At 35.6% G+C, this 22,282-nt stretch overlaps 1 protein-coding gene across 1 annotated transcript in view; it reads right to left on the minus strand.

Moving 5' to 3' along the window:
• Positions 1-22,282, minus strand: part of LOC108904056 (obg-like ATPase 1) — a 67,689-nt gene that overhangs the window by 40,887 nt on the left and 4,520 nt on the right. Inside the window, exon 3 of the mRNA XM_018706439.1 lies at positions 8,235-8,295. Within this exon, the coding sequence (XP_018561955.1) occupies positions 8,235-8,295 (61 nt within the window). The remainder of the gene's footprint in view (positions 1-8,234; positions 8,296-22,282) is intronic.

Raw genomic sequence — 22,282 nt, forward strand, 5'->3', positions numbered from 1 at the left:
TCCATCTTTCTCTATATTTTGTTTATAATTAATTCAATTTTATTAGTATAGCTTTGGAACTGGTTTTAGACAATAAAAAAATAAATAAAAGTAAAAACTCTGTAGCAACATCAATGTAAATGCTAAGGATGTGAAGTATTTAGGATGTGAACTTCATGTTTGTAACAAGGAATTTTCAGGAGATGTTCATATAAAAACAGTAAATACATTACTTTTCCTAAATTTCCTTCATTCAATACAATGCGCAAAACCCAACCGAATTTAACAGGGTATTAGGGAAAAAATTGAACTGATTTATATTACTACAGTCATAAAGTGACTTATTATTTTAATTTTTTGTCATCTTTTAACCCCTTGGTAAATACGGGAGTACGTTCATGACCTTTCATGGTCTCGATTTGCGCGCAATATGCCGTAAAAGGCGCAGATATTCAAATCACCTTCGCTTTGGGGCAATTTTATCAGAATCACAATAATTTTATTACTTTCTCCCCACAGATAAATAACGATTATTGCTTTTGTACACTCCAAAATCGAGATGGATGTCACTACTCTTAAGGCAATGATTAGTTACACAACTACATTTTATGTTTATAGGATAAATGTTTACAGAAAAGCAACTCAGACTAACTACACACTACAGGGTGCTAGGAGTTTGACTGCCTTAATTTTAACAGACGATAGAATACGTTAAAATAAACAAAAAAACTTTATATGACATGGGTCCTAAACTCCACTATTTCCCAGAAAAAAATTATCAAAATCTCCAACTCGACGTACAAAAGTTCGATTAAGTAAGGAATATTGACAACTGCGTGCATAGAATACCATAAAATACAATGTTTATCACTTTTTTGAATTTCATTATGCTTAGTTCTAAAAAATAATTAGCGTTGTAAGAAATTTAAAATTCGATAAAATTCATATCGAGCAATGTGACAAGGGTGTGGCGGTTAACACGAAGTACTAACCTGTCAAGCAATACGCAATTCAGTTGGTATCTGGAATTGGACAGTGTCTGAGTGTTTTTTGCGTACCACTAAATATAAAAGAAGTTATTTAATGCTAATTAAACCGAAAAAATTAAGCAGAACAGGCAACAAATTTAATATTAGAAAAGTTTGTCAGAGGTTCTACAGACTTTTACGTGAAAAATAACGTACAGATAAAGATATTCAAAATTAAAAAAATGTTACACCTGACTCAAATATGGGTCAAAACTGATTTTTTTCAAAATTTTCTCCAAATATATTATTTTCGTAGAATTTTGGCCAGTTTTCAACCAAATAGTGGATTTTTTGGGAAATATCGAGATCATACGTAAATTTTACTAATGGCATCGTGGTGAGTGCCTCAAAATTCTACGAAAATGATAATTTGGACAAAATTTATGAAAAAATCAGTTTTGACCCGTATTTGGGCCAGTTTTCACCCAAATAGTGGATTTTCAGAAAAATATCGAGGTCATGGGTAAATTTTACTATTGGCATCGCGTTGACCGCCTCAAAGTACTAGGAAAATGATATTTTTGGACAAAATTTAGGAAAAAACAATCAGTTTTGACGCATATTTAGGTGTTTTACCCAAAAATTTCACTTTTCTCCAAAATTCATTGGCAAGTCATGAATTTTGACTACAGGATTATGTTCAACGCATTGAATTCCTCCTTCTCTTAGTTCTTTTGGGTTTGGATTTTTTTTGTGTGGCTGTGTAATTAGTGATGGAATAGAAGATACTTGAAGTTTAACGCCTGTATGTTTGTTATATGAAATGTTATGTTCCAAGATTAGAGGTTTCTGGAAATGCTAATTGTATGATTAAAGTTCATTTTAATTAATTATTAAGTGGTATAAAGGCGGGCTCTGGGCTAATGGACAGAGACAGAACATAGGAAATACTGGACTTCAAGGCCAGGACATAGCCATTCCAAGGAGCTTATGGAGTATCCTTCGAATGGAAGAGCGAATGAGTTACTGAGCTTGAATAGAATCCGGCTCAGGAGAGTGACAGGACTCATAACGGGACACTGTCACTTTAGGAAACATCTACATAGACTAAAGCTTGTAGACAGTCCGGTCTGCCAAGGATGTGAATCGGCGGATGAAACTTCTCTGCATATCCTGGACGAGTGCCCGGGATTTGCACGTAACAGAATGGCGCTCCTTGGGAGACCCTATTTGGAACCCAAGGAGCTGAGAGAAGTGTCAGCAAGGAAGCTTTTGGACTTTGTAAAAAGGACAAATCTACTTGCTGAATAGGACTAGTAGTGGGACGCACAATAGGCCTAATTAGGCCGCAGTGCTATGGGACTTTTAAAGGACCAACCACTAGATGAAGAAGAAGAAGAAGAAGTGGTATAAACTATACTTTACAATGTTATACTAGCTGTTGCGAGTATAATATTCAATGCCGGTCGGGGCATATAGCCAGCGGAGTAGTTGTTTCTCGCAACACTGGCAATTTAATACACTCTCCAACGTTAACAATTTTGACTAGTTTACTAAGAAAATTGATTTCAGGTTTATTTTTAAGTTTTTATAATTTACTCGTACTGTCTTGAAATTTGCAGTTGTCTGAAATTTAAAATACAGAAAAGTTCCGGTGACTTTATTTGGGTTAGAAGCTAGTAACACAGATTATTTTTACCACATTTTTTCTTTAAGCCTTGTCAAAAATTAATTCGGTGTCCATTTCTCATAAATATCTGTTGAATGGGGTAGTCAATGAAAAATTAAATGCGACACTTAGATATTGTTGAAAACTGAGGAAATTTAAATGAAATGAATGAATGATACCTTCCAAAACGCTCGGCAAAGCCAGTTTGAAGAAATATCCTACAACCCACGACCAAGAGATAAAAAACTGGCTGAGGACAACCAGAAGGTAGTCTCTGAACGATGAACGATTATAAGACATTTAATTATTTTGTTTCCAAAATTCTCCCATTCGGAGACAGCCCCACCTGTCCCAGGGAGGCGTCCTGTTATTTTATACTAAACAAATTACCATCGTGCATTATCGCCAATTACAGGCCCCCGGTGTATAATTTGACGCAATGTGATCGCGTGTCAAAGGCCATAGACCGCCATAATACCTTAATGTGACGCGATTGGATGGAACATTATACGGCAGTTGACGGACACGAAGATGCGTCCTCACGCCGTGCTTTGTCATGAGGCCTTTGCGTCGTTTCATTTAGCAAATCGGACGTTTACCGAAATTGCCGGGTTCGGAGATCTTGGGCGATGATCCAGACGTCAGCCGGACCTCGGGCGTCTCACGAACAAGATTCGCGTCTAGCAGATTCAAAACGAATCAAAAGATCTGCTAAATTGTGCACTTAGGGAAATTGTACCTGTGTTGGATGTCAGGAAATTGATTCCTTTCTGGTGGTGTGACGGATGCGACGGGCGAGGCAAATGACAGGGTTTTTGGAACAAGTACTTAATAGCGACGATACCATTTCATTAAAATAAAAAATGTGGGTCCTATTCAAGGTCAGTAAAGTAGGAGGTAGCTTACAAACTACCGATGCCCTTTGCGCCACTTCCGCCCATGAGTGACATCATTGTTATCATAAATCGAATAGCGCCAACGTCATTCATTGTTATTGTTTGCTAATAAATTTATGGAATTTCAGTTACAATCACACCAAAGATTAGGTCTTTAGGTCTATTGAGATTTTCCTAGAAACCAACGCAATTCTGGAGGGTGTATCTTTAAATACATATTTTTATATCAGATTGTAAGTACATTTAAACAGCGAACCAACTTATTAATAAAAATATTGATAACCGTGGGTCCGGGACTGGTCCCTAAGGAACACCAGAGATAAAACAGTGTGTTGAGAAATCTCTGAAGCATATTGACACCAGTCAGAAAGAAAACAATATAAAAGGCAATACGTAAAGCAATGAAAGACCTTATTTGTTAAGTTTGTACAGTAAAACAAAATTTCAATGAGTTTTAGCGTAAAAGGTATACTTGTTGAAGCACTGTTTTTGAAAAAACTGCGTTTATATTCGGCAAGGATGTGTAATTTGTGGATGACGTAATTTCGTTAACTTCCAACTTATTTTATAAAAACAAATATTTTTGATAATTAAATAGCATTAACGGACATTAAAACATTTTTATCTGGTCCCTCTATAGTAAATAGATTATTAATACATTGTTTTTAAGGAGGTAATTGAATTTTACCGTAGAAATAGAAGTTGCTATGGACAACGGGAGGTAAGTGAGGTAACTTACCTCCCTAGGGAAAAAAGCGACTTCGAGTTTAAATGCATATTCTATGAACTAATAAATGGAAATATTTGATGAACATATCATTTTATTAATTATTATGAATGAATATTTATGGTAATTGTACAGTTATTACATTTAGTAACATTTATAAAATATGGATAATTATTCCCCTCGCGTTTACTAATCGTCACATTTTTCTCAAAATGATTTGACCGCTCCATTGCAAGGAGGCTCAATATTATCTGACTGATTCATTAAAACATCATGTTGCGACGTACTACTAGAAACTGGAGTTGAAGTATCATTGTAAATAATCTTGTTGGCTATTTCATTTTTGTTACTTAAACTGTCAGCAACATAACTTTCTGCAATTGTGGCTGATTTCCACCCACCATGTCTCTTGATCGCTAACACATCAACTCCTGTATTAGCCAGTAACGTTGCCGATGTTCTTCGGAATGTATGGCCTGTATATGTTTCAGGATGTCCTAGTTTCAGAAACTGTACAATTTTATTAGTACTCATAGAAAGGGTATTCTTTCCGACTGGTTGGTTGAAACATCTATCTGCTTGATAGCGCATAAAAAGCGTGAATTTACAGTTTTAATTTCCAATCTGATCTTGATATATTTCTTGAGAATTTCTATACAGAACAGAAGATACAGAACCCAGACGACAAGTACATAATTGTAAACGTACGTGACATACCATTTTTAGAATCTGGAATTGTAACTACAATAATGTCATGGAATTTTTTGAAATTGACGTTGTCCAAGTAAGTTTGCATAACTCATCAGAACGGCATGCTCCTGTAATGCCTAAGACCGCCACTACCTTCATTAGCAAATATGTGTTATCGGGTGGTTCTGTTGTAAGAATGTTTGACATTTTAGGTGTATAGCCGTCATTTTTACATTTCAAAAATGCTCTGATATATCCACGTTCTCCTCTATGAAAATAGTTGGCTTAATCCTTGAGTATTCATTCCACAAACTCGCCGGTGATTTTAAAGTTCTTGACTTCTCCATGAAATATGCTAGCAGTGACATTTCAGAAACACCAGTATTTTTGTTCTGACACCATTCTTTGAAATTTCTATATGCTCGTCTGTAGCGCACTTTCGACTTCTCGGGCAATAAAAATTCGCAAGTGGCATTTGCTGCACTTTCTATTTGAAAATCACTCATTTAGAAATAATAATTCAAAACCAGCAATATTGCAACTTTTATGTAGCTTCGTTTATAAACGTCTTAGAAACGACAAAATCCAAACCACCAAGGCGACTTTGCAAAATTTCGAATAATGTTAAAATAAATTGATTAAGAAATGTCAAAAAATAAAACCTAATTATGAACCATAAAGAACTATGGGAGCAAATAAAATGTTATACACCACGCAGCAGTTAAGTATAATTTATCAGTCTCAGACTTTGTTGCCAGCCCTCGCTCCGCTCGGGCGCAAAATCGTCCTCGACTGGTAAATAATACTTACCTCCTTTATGGTGTAAATAACTATAATATTTTACAATTACACTGTTTACGTATGATATTTTAGGTACCTATTAAAGTTGTAAAACATATCAAACAATTAAGAAAACTAAAATAAAAATATAAACAACTTTTTTTGTGTAACATAAATAATTAATTCATAAAATATACCAAGAAGAACTAAGAGAAACATTAATTATGTTTATTTTCGAAATTACGTTATCCATGAACTGTACATCCTTGCCGACTTTAAGCTCAGTTTTTTCAAAAAAGGTCTCTCAGCGATTTCAACAATACAATGCTGTAAAATCATTGAAAATTTGAAAATTGTTAGTTATTTCCGCTTTACGCAGTGGCGTAACATTTATCTTTTAGAAAAGGGTCTCGAAATTATTATTCCCACGCCACTGGTTTTTCGTATTGATGTGAAATCGCAGCAAATGATGTAGGTCCCCATTAAAACTCCTCATATCAAATTAAAAAAAGTCCCTTAACGTATCTCCGATATATGCCTGAAAATCGTTTTTATTTTTTCAAATTCAACACTCTGTATCTCGAAAACTAAGCGTTTATGAGCGACATTGTATATGACTTTTCCCCATTTTTGTCGGACACCCTGTATATCACCCTGGACACTATAATATTTCACGCAGTGGCAAACGACAACAAGCCCATCACCAAACAAATTGGAATAAAATTCTATCTTATCAAATTAACTCCGTATTCAAATTCTGGGGTACCCCCGGGTGCAGCAACGGGGCAAGGTAATTGCGGCCGTCCTTAATAGGGGTGCTGCCAATTTGGCGGCGCCGACATGGCGGTGGGAACACATCGTCCAAGTGAATATCCGAATACGCCGTCGAACAATCTCAAAAATGTTCCCTAACTACCGTTAAGCTATCATTTAAATTATCATTTGCCTACTAATAATTCGATGTCGGGGAAAGAGGTATCATTTTCGGGTTATTTCGCCCGAAATAGGTGTAATCAATGGATGGTCTATAATGTCGTGTGAAATACGAAATACGAGAGACAGATAAAAGTGCTCCACGTCCAGTAAATTTGTTTTTTGTGCTGCGGCTTTAGACAAATTCTGTTGCAGATAACTTTCTGCTTGGAAAGTGCATCGTTACTAATCTAGATGGGAAATGAGGAGAAAGCTAGGTAATGTGACGTAAGAGGTCAGTAAAGTTACTCTAAACGAGCTCTTACGTCAAAACTTGAACTAAATACAAAGTAGATATGTATCACAGTTGTCTATTAGCAGAAGATTTTGACAGCTGTGCGCTTATATTTTCCCTAATATAAGTCTCCAAGTCATTTAAAGATGATTAACGATGAAAGTGACGAAGATAACATTCCGGTGGATATTAAAAAAGCGGCTCCTGAATGAAATTCAGAAAAAGGTACGAAAAAATACATGAATGGAACTGTTCTGTTAATTTACTTAGCTCAAAAAGCAAAATACCGATACATTATCATTTTATGAAATCTGTATTCAATAGTCAAAGCAAGAAGAAAATTGATATTAGCAAATTTCCGAAATGATTACCTTGTCTAAAGAAATCTGTGGGATATAGAGCAAAGAAGTCCAGAGTTTTAATATACAAGAAATAAACAAATTTTTAACAAAATCTTCGAAACATTATTATCTTGCTATTAAGATATTTTCGAATTTTCAGTGGTTGCATTCAAAATTATGACAATTTAGTTCCTTGTAGAATATACATAGCAATTGGTTTGGGCAGCGCATATTGCCGTGACAATAAAAATTACCGTAGATGATATGGAATATACGAGTAAGAACGATGCTAGTAATAAACATCCCTAATACACAAATACAGATAATATTTGTTGTCGACAAATTTAATTTAGAATTATATTGAAAATATTCAGCCTTACGCACAAAAATATCAGACATCTCAGACTATTTATATTATTTAAAAGCAATAAATAAACTTCTTCTGTTTATAGCTTTTGATCTAATCAATATTTTTTTACGCTCGAGAGTAAGTACTTTATTTTCTCGGAAAAATTTACGTGAAAATTAAATAATTAACCTGCCTGTAAACAATCTTCCCATCATTTTTATGACTGTGGAAACTAATACGTTATTGTACATAATATTTAACATCAATAGTGATAAATTCAGCTTGCCGAAACAAAAAGTTGCGAAATGGTAATTTCCCAGCTCTTTTTCCTGGCCCATGTTAGTAACACAAATATTATGATTTCTAAATTGACTGGAATATCAGTATTTAATAATTGCACTTTGCATAACTGCACTTTCAATGTAAATATTTAGAACAAGTAAATTATAACATAAATTTAAATTTTTTAAGTTAATCAGTAAAATTTGTTGAAGAAACAGGAACATTCTAAATTTTAACCATTTAACATATTCTTTAGGCTTTTAGTAGAGAAAAAAAAATCTTTTTTTTTCATAATTATCGCAAATGTACAGTATCAAAATACCTCACAAAAAACAAGCCAACTCACCTTAATGGTTTGAAGTATTCACAGAGGTAGTCGAATCTCTCATCAGGAACAGGAACCCTACGTGCTGAAAAAAAAAACAAAAAGATACAGCAAAACAAAACTACGCCACCATAAAAATTTCAAGGACATTTATTGCACCAAACAACATTACAATCTAATCGTAATCTATATTGTCTATTAATTCATCGACGAGCTTTGTCACCGTCGTACCAACGCTTTCAGTAGTATCCGATTTTACGGAAATGGGCATTTCGAACTCAGGTAAGGGTTCCTCGTAGTGTAAATAAGGATTAATAACGGATTTCATTCTATCTAAGTAATTTATCAGTTTTAATCTTCTTTCGTGGTATAAATCATCGGCTTCCTTGTAGAAGGGCTTCCACCTCTCGTCGATATTGGGATTGAACATCTTCAGGTACAGACCTATTCCGATAAGTGCGGACGTAGGGACATCCAAACCGGGTATGACAGGTCGACGTCTCGCCACGAAACTCAGAGCCTTCGTGATGTAGTTGGCCACGTACTGCTCCAGCATGCCTACGACGGGCAAATCCTCGTAACTCAAAGAAGGATAATAGCCTGGAGGTTTGAAATTAATGTCGCATATGTAGTTGTGGGGGTTCCTGCTGAACTCTCGGAAGCACTCACTACCGTCGAACAGATACGTGTAGTTGTTGTAATGGACGGCGAAGTTTATGTTCCCCTTGACGTAGGTTCTCTTCTTCTTGTAACACACCGCACAGATGCCGTCCTCGAAGACGTCTTTCGGTACGCTTCTTAAACGCGTCACCTCCGGTAAAGTTTGCGGCAACTTGCTGTTGTTGTACGGTATCATAAACTTATCCGGATTTATCAGGAAATAATCGATGTGGTCCGGACAGACCCAGTAAAAGAACTGCTTGTACTGCACCAAGCCCGTCCTATCAGGAGGATCTCCCCCGCACGTCAAAACGTTAGAATAATGGAGGCAGGCGGGGCAGTACGCCTTAAAAGCACCTTGGCGTTCTAAGAACTCCAAAGGCGTTATCTGCATGTTCGCTAACCTCACAGCCCAGTCATCGGCTACGTGGACGAAATAGTGCTTGATCTCAAAGGAGACAGCTGTTATGTACTTCCAGGTTTGGTCCCACACAAACCAGTTGCTTGAGCTTATGGGGATGCTGACCAGCACTTGGTATTCGCGATCGAACCAGTCCCTGAATGTTTGCGAAGTGGTTTTCCATTCGCTCAGTAAATGATCGACGAATAATTCGCTGAATTTAGGCAGACCTCTTCGACCCGAATCGGCAGATAGGCACTCGAAAATCTCCGAGGGCGTTGCTTGCAGGTCTATGGCGATGTTGGGTACTAGGGCGGTGTAAGATAGATGTCGTACTTCGGTAATTGTGTTCGGGAAACCGTCGAAAACAACCCCTTAAAAAGTTTCAAGTGATTAAAGGTCATTTCTTTTAATGATTATTGATTACTTTACGTAAATACTTGTGCCTAGTACCTTTTTTAATTAATTTAATAAAAAAAAGATAACTACTTACATTGTAATGTCAGAATGTACAAATAATCAAGCAAGCAATATACAGGAGGTTTTTTTAGGTCTGTCACAATTAAAGGAGGTTGTTTCTTAGGCAATTTTAAAAAAAATCAAAATACAGGTTATTACAATTAAAAAATATATCATATTTATTAGACTGGGCCAAAAAAATCGACTATTTTTTTTTAAATATATATCGAGAATATCATTCAGAATGAGGAAAAAAATATATCGTGAGAGTTTGAGTCCTTAATATTAGTTTTAAGAGGTCTATCATCGCTAGTTTCGATTTTTTATTCCCGATCCCATTTTTGCGTTAAAACTGCCAAACCATCGAAATAAAAAATTCATCTTCATATATTTTTGAAGGAAATTGTATGCCCTACAAAAAAGGTATGATTGAAAATTTTCGGCAGACGAGCCGTTTCCATGTTATCAAGCCTTGAAAATATATGTTTTTTCGATTTGATTTTTTAACTTTGGAATTTTGTAAATAACGAACAAATTAATATCTGAAAAAGAACAATGCAGATTTTGAAAGGAAATTAATGCTGTACAAAAAAGTCGTCTTAACATTTTTGCATAATTTTATTCTTTCAAAAGATATTCACGATTGAAGTTGAAGTAAAAATAAAATTTTTGTTTTTTTTCGTTTTGAACCCAATTTTTTTTCACTCAATGAAACAAATTGATGTTATACATAATTTTTATTAATCTATCAATATAATCACCAAAAATATCCAAAATTCATAATATGTATATTCAAATTTATTCTCGCTCAATTGCTATTTTTTCTATAAGAACGTAGTTTTACTGTCCCAAAATAATTTTAAAAATAGCAATTATGTAGTTTTACTTGGTGAAAGCTTACAACATATGTAACCCTCAAAGGTGGGCCATCTTGAAGGTTACACTAGTGCGAATTGAAATGTTGCCATCTTTGAACCTTTATATATTCTTTGGTTGTTAACGAAAACAACGAATTTATATCAAAGCTAGGGTAAAATTTTCCGAGAAATCGAATGATATAATTGAAAAAAATTAATTTGCGAATAAAAAATGCGATTAAAAACCATTTTTCGAAAAATGACTTTTTTTTAATTCGTATTTGTATTATCTCTTTTGATTGCGCCGAGAAAATTTTTCAATCGTCAAGGAAGCTTTCTTTTTCTCGATACGACCATTATTCACGAAGCCCTTCAAAAATCACTAAAAAAATTTGGAAATTTTTCTGCACCTTTAACTTTTTTGCTGAGTTTATAACACAAGATACTAAATTGAGGTATATTTTGTATAGTTTTGGAATCTTTCAAAAGCATCAGAATATTTATAAAATATATAAAAGCACAAGTACAGAAACGGCATAAAAATTCTTTAAAATCTCTCAGAATGGCTTTAGAAATAATAAATTACATCAAAATCGCTGTCAAATACATTAAATTAGAAGAAAATATTTCAAAAACTGCAGAGTATATCAAATGTTAATAGAATTTTATCGAACACTTTTAAAAAATATAATATACATACTTCAAAAACCACTAAATACGTTTTGTAGGTTTTCGAAGTATTTCAATATATTTTGAAGCATTTTGAAACTGTTAAACATATCAAAGAATTTGTATAGGATGTTTTTTAATAGATTCTGAAGCTGTTTCGATGTACTTTATATTTCATAGAAGTTTTGGTTCTGTTCCAAAAATTTTACAGACTATTCGAGGTATTTTAGATATTGTGACACGATCTGAAATTATTACTATATTGTCTGAGATTTTTTTTAAGTATTTTATTTATTTTGAAATGGTTTTACATAGGTTCTTGCCTCTATGATTTGAGGATTTCGAATTTTTCAGTAGTATTTTTTTGTAAATTTTCCGTGCATACATAGTGTCATTCTGAGAAACTTTTCTTAATAACATTATCTAGAACCTCTCATATAGAAATGCCACTAAACAAAAAAATAAGGTAATGTCGTTAAATTTTGTACTTTTCATTCTAATGAACTTTTCTTAATAACATTTTCTGTCGTATCTTATACAGAAATGGTATATTACTTATGAGAGAATTAATATATTTGTAAATTTCTAGAGCTTACTAAATTTTGAAAGTCCTATTAGAATCTTAAGAAAAATACCATTTTTCGATACCAACATTTTTATTTGTTTATAGTTATCTCACCTATCCGCAGACTAGCTGTAAGGGCTTAATTCATATCTATATTCAAATATTTTATGTAGGCAGTTAGAAATTCGACTGCCTTAATTTTAATAGATGATAGAATCCATTAAAAAAAAACTTATATGACTAAACTCAACCATTTCCGAAATAAAAATGATCAAAATCTCCAACTTGATGTACAGGCTGGTCCATTTTCGATGGGAATTCAGGGTATCTCAGTAACTACTAACGATATGATAAATCTGACACGACGTTCTCGAGCTCGATTTTCATGGTAAACTCGACTGTCAGATCGGAAATTTGCTATCTTCATTTGTTTCTGAGTTACATGGCGTTTCTCGTTACTGTCTCATTGTTTAATATGTCTGTATCTCAGCTGTTAAATAAGTTAGAGTTAAAGTGAAAACTGCTCAAGACTAATTCTTTAGCGTAGAATTGAATGCCGGTATTAAATTTTTAGTAGAGATTAGATTAGAGACTTAAGATTTCGGAGTTATGACCCAAAGTTATATTTTTTTAAATGGAAATCGTAGGTGACCACGGCCTAAAAAAATAGAGATATTAATTACATATTTTTTTCCTATTTAATAAGACCAGCTATGAAAATACAGATAAAACTATAATTCTTACTTTTACAAAAGTCATATCTGTTGTAAAAATATGACATTTATTTTAAATGCACAACATATACTCGTGTGATAATATAATACTAACGCAATTTTAGGAGATACGTGGATAGGAACAAACGGACCGATCTGATGGCCAGCTAGGTTACCTGATTTGAGTCCGTTGGACTTTTTCCTTTGGGGTTTTCTAAAAGGCATTATATTTAAAATTCCTTTTAAAAATATTTCAAATATACATTTAATGAATGCTACCCGAAGCGTTGCCAGAAGATGCGTGAAATGTGTGACAGTTGAGGGACGGCAATTTGAACATTTAGCTATCATTTTTGAAAGTTTTTATTGATGTAGGTACTTACTATTGTTTAATTTACGTTTAATATTGTAACTTCAGTTGAAGTGGAATAAAAATTTGAAAACTCTGTCTTTTCTTATCTGTACTTAATATATATTTTAAATAAACGTCATATTTTTACAACAGATATGAGTTTTGTAAAAGTAAGGTTTATAGTTTTGTATGTAGGTATTTTCAAAGCCAGCCATATTAAAATGTAAAAAAGGATCGATTTTATATATAAAACACCCCGTATCTTCTGTGTTTGGAAAAATAACTATAGCATGTGATATATTGCTGAAATGCAAAAAAAAATCTCCATTTTTTAGGTCATGACCAGCTTGATTTCCATTTAAAAAAATATAACTTTGGGTCATAACTCCTGAATCTTAAGACCTACTAAAAATCTAATACCGGCATTCAATTCTACGCCAAAGAATTAGTATTGAGCAGTTTTCACTTTAACTCTAACTTATTTAAGAGCTGAGATACAGACATGTTCAAAAGTGTCACAATAACGAGAAACGCCCTGTAACTCAGAAACAAATGAAGACAGCAAATTTCTGATTTGACAGTCGAGTTTGCCATGAAAATCGAGCTCGACAACGTGGTGTCAGATTTATCATATCTTTAGTAGTTTCTGAGATACCCTGAAATCCCATCGAAAATGGACCAGCCTGTACAAAAGTTCGATTAATTAAAGAATATTGACATAACAAAGCGCATAGAATACCATAAAATACAATGTTTATTACTTTTCTGAACTTTTTTATGCTTAATTCTAAAAAATAATTAGCGTTGTAATAAATTTAAAATTCGATAAAATTCATATCGGGCAATGTGACAACGGCGCGGCGGATAACACGAGGTACTAAGCTGTCAATCAATACGCAATTCAGTTGGTATCTGGAATTGGACAGTGTCTGAGTGTTTTTTTGCGTACCACTATTTCCTTTTCTTGAGGTATTTTCCAGTGAGTGCGCGAAAATTGGATTTGAAGCTGTCGTGCGTGCACCGAAAATGGTGGTGGACATTTTGAACATATGTTGTAGATTTTTTTGTACTTATGCGTTTAAAAATTACTGAATTTTGCTTTTTGGGAAGTACCTAAATTATTTTTAATACGTATGATTATTTGGATGATGTGAATCTTTGGGTACTTTGATTACATATTTTTCAAATTCCTAATTTGATTAAAAGTTCCAGTTTTAAGAGATTCATAATTACTAAAATTCGAGCTAAAACTTAAGCACAACAATATTTTTGTATTAGAAAATTGATACATTTTATTTTATTTATTTAAAAACTGGAAAACAATGGTCTTGAAATTTACTAAATGTTGCACAATAATAGTTGTTTACATTTTTTCCGTAAGACAAGTCTGCCGCGTGCACACGTGGTATGCATCAGCTGTGTAGCGTTAGGTTAAGCGCTGTTGTCACGTTGTGATGAAACTCCCCAATATTAATACTCGCTGTATTTTGAAAACTGTTTAAGTTAATCTTACGCCAGTATAATATACAATTTTTTTATTCATTTATGATTATCTTGTACTAAAATAATAGCAGTCAAACTTCTTACCCCCTGTAGAATATCTACACTTATTTAATTCGCCTTCTATACAGGGTCTCCCATAATTAGTATGTCAAACTGATAGGGTGGGGTAAAAACTGCCTTAAATCTTTTGTTGGTAGTTTCACCGCGAAATTTGAAAATGGTATATTTTTTAACAATAGAAAGGCACAATCTGGTTATGAAATTTGTCGGGCTAATCATGGGACACCCTGTATATTCCCTTTTCCTGAGTCAAACATACCCTGCGTTACAGCTTCACCGTCGAAAGTGGCAGCCTCCACAGATTTTACAACCATTTCATCCGTCAGCTCCCACCCCTTCCTCAATACAGATTCCATACTTTTCGCCAGATCCGAAAGTGGCAGATACGTCAGCACGTATCTAGCCGCTTGGCCTCTAGTAATAAGCTTAAAACTGAACTCGTCGGCTATCCTCTTGGCCAACACGGTCTTACCGCATTTCGGTGGTCCCGTGACGGCCGTTCTAAACGTCAGCAAGGGATTGCGGAACGATTCAACTGATATGTACTTGAGGGGGTGTTCCTTGAACTTGGCTTGGCTTTCCTTGCCGACGATGTAGTAGACGTAGCTGCGGTGGATAACGGGAAACAGATTGTTCCTCTTCTCCATCGGAATGTACATTTGTACGGGATTCTTGTCCTCGTAATACTGCACCGGGCAGGTTTTGCCGAATTTGCTCAGGAAGAAATAGCCGCAAGCGAGGAGCTTCCCGGCATCTTCCATGGAAACGTCGTAACAACGCTCGAGGAAAGATTTCGTCCTAAATTTAAATTTGTCCGTTACGAGATACGCATTTCTTATAGTTACTTCGGGATTCTCGAAGTCTATGGGTACGTCAGTGAAGGGTATCTCTTCGGAAGAGCAGAGACCCTTAATAGTTCTCAGAAATCCAGTTTCGAGGGTGACTGTGTCCGCAGCGAACGCCTCGAACCTGTCTGTGGCTTCCTCGATTGTTTCTAAGTTATCTTCAAATACCGGTTCGGGCAATACTGCATCCAACTCTTCGTTGACCTCTTCTATATCCTGTTGCTCTGCTACAGAGTCGAAACTAACTTGGGATATGGTTCTAAGGCCTGATATGTCAGTGTCCTCTTCTGTTATCTCTTCTAGAGTATGAAGCGTAGGTTGTTCAGTCGGTTCTTCAGCAGATTCTTTGTCCTGCCTCTTCAATGCATATCTTCGTTCCCTTTTTGCCTCCATTAGCTCATCAAAACGTTTCTTTCGTTCTTGCTCCCACTCTAAGCGGATGATCCTATATTCTTCTTCTAAGCGTAATCGTGTTTCTTTCATTTGCACTTCCCATCGGTCCAGTTGCTTTTTAACTAACTTTTTTTTAATTTTACCGGTGTTACTCGTCAAGTGTATCACGATATCAGGTATCAGTTTATACTGTGTCATCTGTGCAATGTCCGAGGGCCTTTTTGGAAAATCGTCAATAACAAAACCCCGTACAGGTCGTCCAAACCAAACTTTGGATAAATCGTCTGTAAATGAGTTTTCTTCCAAGGGTAAATCGAGATTCAAATAACCAACTAAATCTGGATACACGTCTTCATCGCGTCTTAATGAATTTAAGGATTGGGTCACAGTTAGGCCTAAACATTTTTTTAATACCGATTCAAAACTTACATATACTAAACCGTAATTCTTGGCTAAGGCTCTCGCCACAGCGGTCCTGCCGGTCCCAGGGACGCCTACCACGCAGACTCGTGGCGGAGGAAACTCTTCAGGTGGTTCTCCGCTCAAATAATCCCTTGGAATGCGTAGGAAGTTATTCATGTCCTCCTCACCGCTTAGTAAATATAATTTATTTTCAAATTTCACAGCGTAATCTTCTTTGCCTTTCCAAAGCACAAATTTATCATGAAAGGTAACCGGGCAGTAATGGTAAGTGTCGCCGTACCGCCTGTTTATCTCAAAGGCATCGTCCTTAACATGATCTCCTTCGCTTACATCTTTCTGGAGCATTTGACTACCGAAATTTTTTACTTCCTCGGCTCTATCTAATTCTGTAAATAACGAAGCTCTCACCCTATACCTGTCTTCTATTTCCTTTATAACGTCTTTCATTAGATTCGCCACAGACTTGTCTGTAACTTTTATTTCTATAGGTACAATATTTCGATCTAAGAAATATCTTTTGATTTCATCCCACTTTTGATTAAAATTTAAAATGTCCTGGTGATACGCCTCAATTTTGTCCATGGGCCCATCATCCTGATAGTCGAATGCGTTGGGATCATCGATCATGTCTGAGAGTATTTCACGAACTAACTTTGGCGTGTTTGGTTTTTTCGGTAATTTGAACGGAGACCTCCAGGCAGCGTCTGGTTTCCCTAATGCCATGAAAAAATCGCGATATTCCTCGAAACCTGTTTCACCTTCATTCTGATATCTGTCTATTAGAAAATTTGGATCTTCCTCGTCCAATAATACTATAACTTCATCGGCTATAAAATCAGGATACAACTCGTCGATTATGACGAGATCGCAAAGCATTCCATCTAGTATCCAACCTCCCCTAGTGCTCCCTTGCTGGATACGTTCGTTTTCAATGGCTTTAATATGGTTAATCATTATGTTGGCTAAGCTTTTATTGCTGATGGAGGCGTTATGCAAATCAGCATTCTCAACGGCTCTTCTAGCATACTCCACAACAAACTCGTCAAATACTGTTGCTGGCTTCGGCACTACCTTGGATCTGAGATGTACCGGCATGTACACTAATAGTTTTCGTTTTTCGTTCAGCAAAGTTTGCCAGTCTTCAATTTTATATGAAAACGGAATACGTAAACTTTGTATTTGATCCTTGAGTCGAATAAATTCTATTGCTAAAGGAGTTTCGGTCTCCATCATACTAACTTTCTTCATAGCCATCGGAAAAGAAGATATTTCGAATGAGGTCACGGTCTGATCCTTATTCATTTCTACTAATATGCTCATTAGTTCTTCTATTAACTTCTTCGTCGCCACTACCCATTCCTTAATTTTGTCTACTCGTTCACCCTCTAATTTTTTAGCTTCTTCCGCTCGTTGCTCATTCAAAATATTCATTGCTTCAGCGATGGCTGCCTGTCTTATTTTCTCTTTAAGTTCCTCTTCTTGGCTAAGTAAGTAAATAGCTAGCATCTCCGCAATGCACAGAACGCTGCCGTTTAGCAGGTAACTTAAGCATCGCGAAACCGCCGTTTTCCCCGAGTATTTTGGGCCGAATACGAATATTTTACACGTCGGTTTTGGATATGGAGGTAATAAATAAGGTCTTGGGTTTCTGTAAAACTTGAAAAAGTTGTCCTCGTTGGCTAGGAAAAACAGTCTGTTCATGAAATGGACGATGTACTGCGGATCTCCGTTCTTCAGGATGCCTTCCTTCAGGGCTACGGGACATTTGGTGCCCCAGTCAGACAAGTTCCATTTGAATGTGGTGCTGGGAACTTCTTTCCTGCTAAAGTCCCTGAACAAACTTTCTAAGTTCGGCATTTCCCCGTCGGATTCGCGAGGCTCGTCTTCCCCCATTTCCTGAGGGTCTAAGCTTAATCTGGACGGCAAAATCACTTGCTGAATTGGCAAAATTTTCAATCGTGCTTTGATAATGTGAAGCATTCGTTGCACACTGGTCCTTCCGTCAACTTTCAAAAAGTATTGTGGATCGTGCATTAGAATCCTTCGCTCGATGAAGTTTAAGCCCGTGTAGTGATAAGAATCCAGCTGAGTAGAAACGTTTGCGGGAAAATGTCTGGGAAGTTTAACCAGATAGTTCAGCTTGCTAGTATCTATATTCACATAATCTGACTCAAAAATATCCTCGGGTACTTCCTCGCTTAGATTTTTCTCTTCAGAAACATATTTGTACAGGAGATTGTAATACATTTGCGTTTGTAGATTAATGGTCTGCTTCGAATGTACATCGAATCGATAATTCTTCCGCTTCTCTATGACATCGATGGAGCTGCACATCACGTAAATGATCATGAAGGGGCGCTGCATCAGATCGAAGATAAAATTCAGTTGATCTTCGAAATTTGTGCTAATCTGTGGCGCCTGACAGACATCATAATCAGGACCGATGTCTACAGGTATTTCCTTTGGGATAAATTTCACTGGCGTTTGTTTCGTTGCCGCCTCTATTTCCTCTTCCTCCGCTTCTTCTGCGACCTCTTCTTTTTCTTCATGGATTTCCTCATTCGCCACATACTCACCTTCATCGCTTTTGTACTTGGAGGAAATAGAAGCTCGTGGTTTAACGGGAGGCATGGCCGTCGCTTCCAACGTGGTGTCGAACATTTCCTCGAATATCTCCTTGACGGTGAAAACCGCGGACTCGGAAGATATCGGGTCCTCTTGGTACAAGTCGTTGGGGATCAACGGCATACCGCTGATGACGAACCCCCTGTGTTTCGCGGATTCGGATCTTACCCTTTTCTCGACCAATCTAAGAATCACGTCGATCCCGATGGCCCTACCGCTTTTCAAATTGAACTCAATGCACTGTCCCGCCCTGCTGCCGCTGTCTATTTCTTGTTCTATGAGGATCTGAGGGTCTATGTAGATGCACCGCCAGAAGTCTGCTAGTTTTTTTCCCAATTCCTGTTCACCAATATCGGGTTTACCTAGGATGATGAAGCTGAAAGGATTAGATTCCAGGTAGCGCAGTTGAGCGGCATTTTCTGAGTACGGGATTCTATCCTGCACTCCGTCATTTGGACCTTGGCTCTCTGTGCTGGAAAGAGACGCGAAAGATGGTCTGCTCCCCAACAGGTGACTTACCCTCGCGAAGGCGTCTACGTCCTCCGTGTACGGGTAATAAGAATTTACGTAGGGATACCAATCGTCGAGGAGGGATAAGTCGCCGTATTCGGTCTTTGCTTGGTGTTTTCGATAGTGCGAGATATATTTTAGAAAATCCTCTTTTATCAGCACTGTCTGGTCGATTTCGAAACTGGCAAGTTCGTCCTCTTCAGGCAGATAATAATCGGTTTTTATTTTTTTCACTTGACACGTCATCGTGATTGACGTTTTAGTTAAAATTGTATCTCGAGGTAATATATTACTCGCAACTACAATCTAGTTATAATATGACAATATACAGGGTGGGCCACCAGTAACGCCTCGGTCGCTAGTGACCAAACGGCAAATGTTACAGAAACCTGTTTAGGTGGGTATGTGTAGGTTGATTACGGCTACATTTTAAAAATATTTTGAGATATACAGGGTGTCCAGGAAAAGCGTACCATATCAAAGTTATGTTTTTTTAAATGGAACACCCTGTATTTTACTGCATTTTTGAAAGCACCGTAAAAAAATAGGTGAACTTTATTAAAGGTTCTGCATACCTAGGACTTACAGTTTGTGAGATATTTCAATTTTAGTGAAAATGCAGGCATAGCGTAGAAATTTAATATTAGCAATAAAAAAATAATTTTAAGGAAGCAGCTTTGGAGGGTCTATTTTAGATCCTTGAAGTTATAAATTGTTATATTTGTCGTCACTTAGTATTATACAGGGTGTTCAAAAAACTGCTGAATACTTCTCTCAACTTTAAACAGCAATAACTTGGTTATTTTAAATGGAACACCCAGTATATTTTTACTTTGGGAGTTGGGAAATTTAAAACTCTTTCAAACTGTGTATAGGTTCCCTATACCTATCTCTAACGGTATTGGAGATATTTGTGCCGTTTCGTTTTTTATCGATTTTTTTTGTAAGATGTATCCACGTGTCTTTATCGAGGTCTTTACTGAATTGGTTTGGGTTCTTCTTGATGACGTCTCTTTAAATATATTGAGAAAAATGAGGATGCAATTAGATGGCGCACCTGCAAATTTTTCATATTCAGTGAGAAATTATTTAAATCGAAAATTTAGTAATAAATGGATAAGTAGGAATGGTGCATGTCAGTGGCCACGTAGGTGTCCAGACCTCACCGTAATGGACTTCTTTGTTGCGAGCTATATAAAAAATCTTGTATACAATGTTCCACCTATTACTTGCGATGATATTGGAGGGAAGGATTAGAGATGCATTTGCGTGAGAATATCATTTGAAGATAGAATAAGATGCTGTATTCAGGAGAATGGTTATCAATTCGAACATCAATTAAAATTTTTCTTTGTTTTTTCTAAAAGTAAAAGTTCCTTTTATCATTATCATGAAAATATTCAAAAAAGTTTTCTAATAAAAAATATTATTTTATAAGCCGAATAATTATAAAAAGTTATTAATTTTGTATAAATATGTTTGTAGTAAGTAACTGAATTATTTATGAACATGAAAAATATTTATTAAAGAAAATTTTACTTTTAGAAGAAACAAAGAAAAATTTTAATAGATGTTCGAATTGATAACCATTCTCTTGAATACAGCATCTTATTCTATCTTCAAATGATATTCTCACATTCCTTAGAATATTTGGGGTGATTGTGGCAAATGCATATCTAATCCTTTCCTTCATATCATCGCAAGTAGTAGGTGGAACACTGTGTACAAGATATATTTTTATACAGCCCGAAACAAAGAAGTCCATTACGAGAGGTTTGGACACCTGTGGTAGCCACTGACATGAACCATTCTTACCTACTCATTTATTACTTAATTATCGATTTATATAATTTCTCACTGAATATGAAAAATGTGCAGGTGTGCCATGTATTTGCATTCACATTTTTCTCCTTATATTTACAGAGACGTCATCAAGAAGAACCCAAACCAATTCAGTAAAGACCTCGATAGAGACACGTGGATACATCTTACAAAAAAAATCGATAAAAAACGAAACGGCACAAATATCTCCAATACCGTTGGAGATAGGTATAGGAAACCTATATACAGTTTGAAAGAGTTTTAAATTTCCTAACTCTCAAAGTAAAAATATACTGGGTGTTCCATTTAAAATAACCAAGTTATTGCTGTTTAAAGTTGAGAGAAGTATTCAGCAGTTTTTTGAACACCCTGTATAATACTAAGTGACGACAAATATAACAATTTATAACTTCAAGGATCTAAAATAGACCCTCCAAAGCTGCTTCCTTAAAATTATTTTTTTATTGCTAATATTAAATTTCTACGCTATGCCTGCATTTTCACTAAAATTGAAATATCTCACAAACTGTAAGTCCTAGGTATGCAGAACCTTTAATAAAGTTCACCTATTTTTTTACGGTGCTTTCAAAAATGCAGTAAAATACAGGGTGTTCCATTTAAAAAAACATAACTTTGATATGGTACGCTTTTCCTGGACACCCTGTATATTTCAAAATATTTTTAAAATGTAGCCGTAATCAACCTACACATACCCACCTAAACAGGTTTCTATAACGTTTGCCGTTTGGTCACTAGCGACCGAGGCGTTACTGGTGGCCCACCCTGTAGAGGTAGATATACAGGGTGCTACAGAAAAATAGGACAAACTGTCAACCATAGATTATTAGAAGAAAAATAGTGGAATTTCATTGTCCTTTTTTAAGATACGTAGTGTCAAACTATAGTTCTTATACAGGGTGTCCAAAATTTCAAATACGTATTTAACTCATGAAAATCAACATCATTTGTCTAACAATTTATTTCAAAAACTCACTTTTTTATAAAATATTTTGTACCCCTTAAAAAACGCTAACGAGCTATCTATGGATTAAAGTTTTTCATGCGATCTCGTAAATAAAATTGGTACCAGAAAACAAAAATGAAGAAAGGAGCGTTAATCTAAAAAAATACAGTTGAGGAAAAGATTTTTTTTAAATGTAATTTTGACACCCTATATCTGGAAAAGGAACTCAAATATAAAATGATACGGGTAG

Source organism: Anoplophora glabripennis, unplaced genomic scaffold (genome assembly GCF_000390285.2).
Source record: "Anoplophora glabripennis isolate ALB-LARVAE unplaced genomic scaffold, Agla_2.0 scaffold14, whole genome shotgun sequence".
Taxonomy (NCBI): domain Eukaryota; kingdom Metazoa; phylum Arthropoda; class Insecta; order Coleoptera; family Cerambycidae; genus Anoplophora; species Anoplophora glabripennis.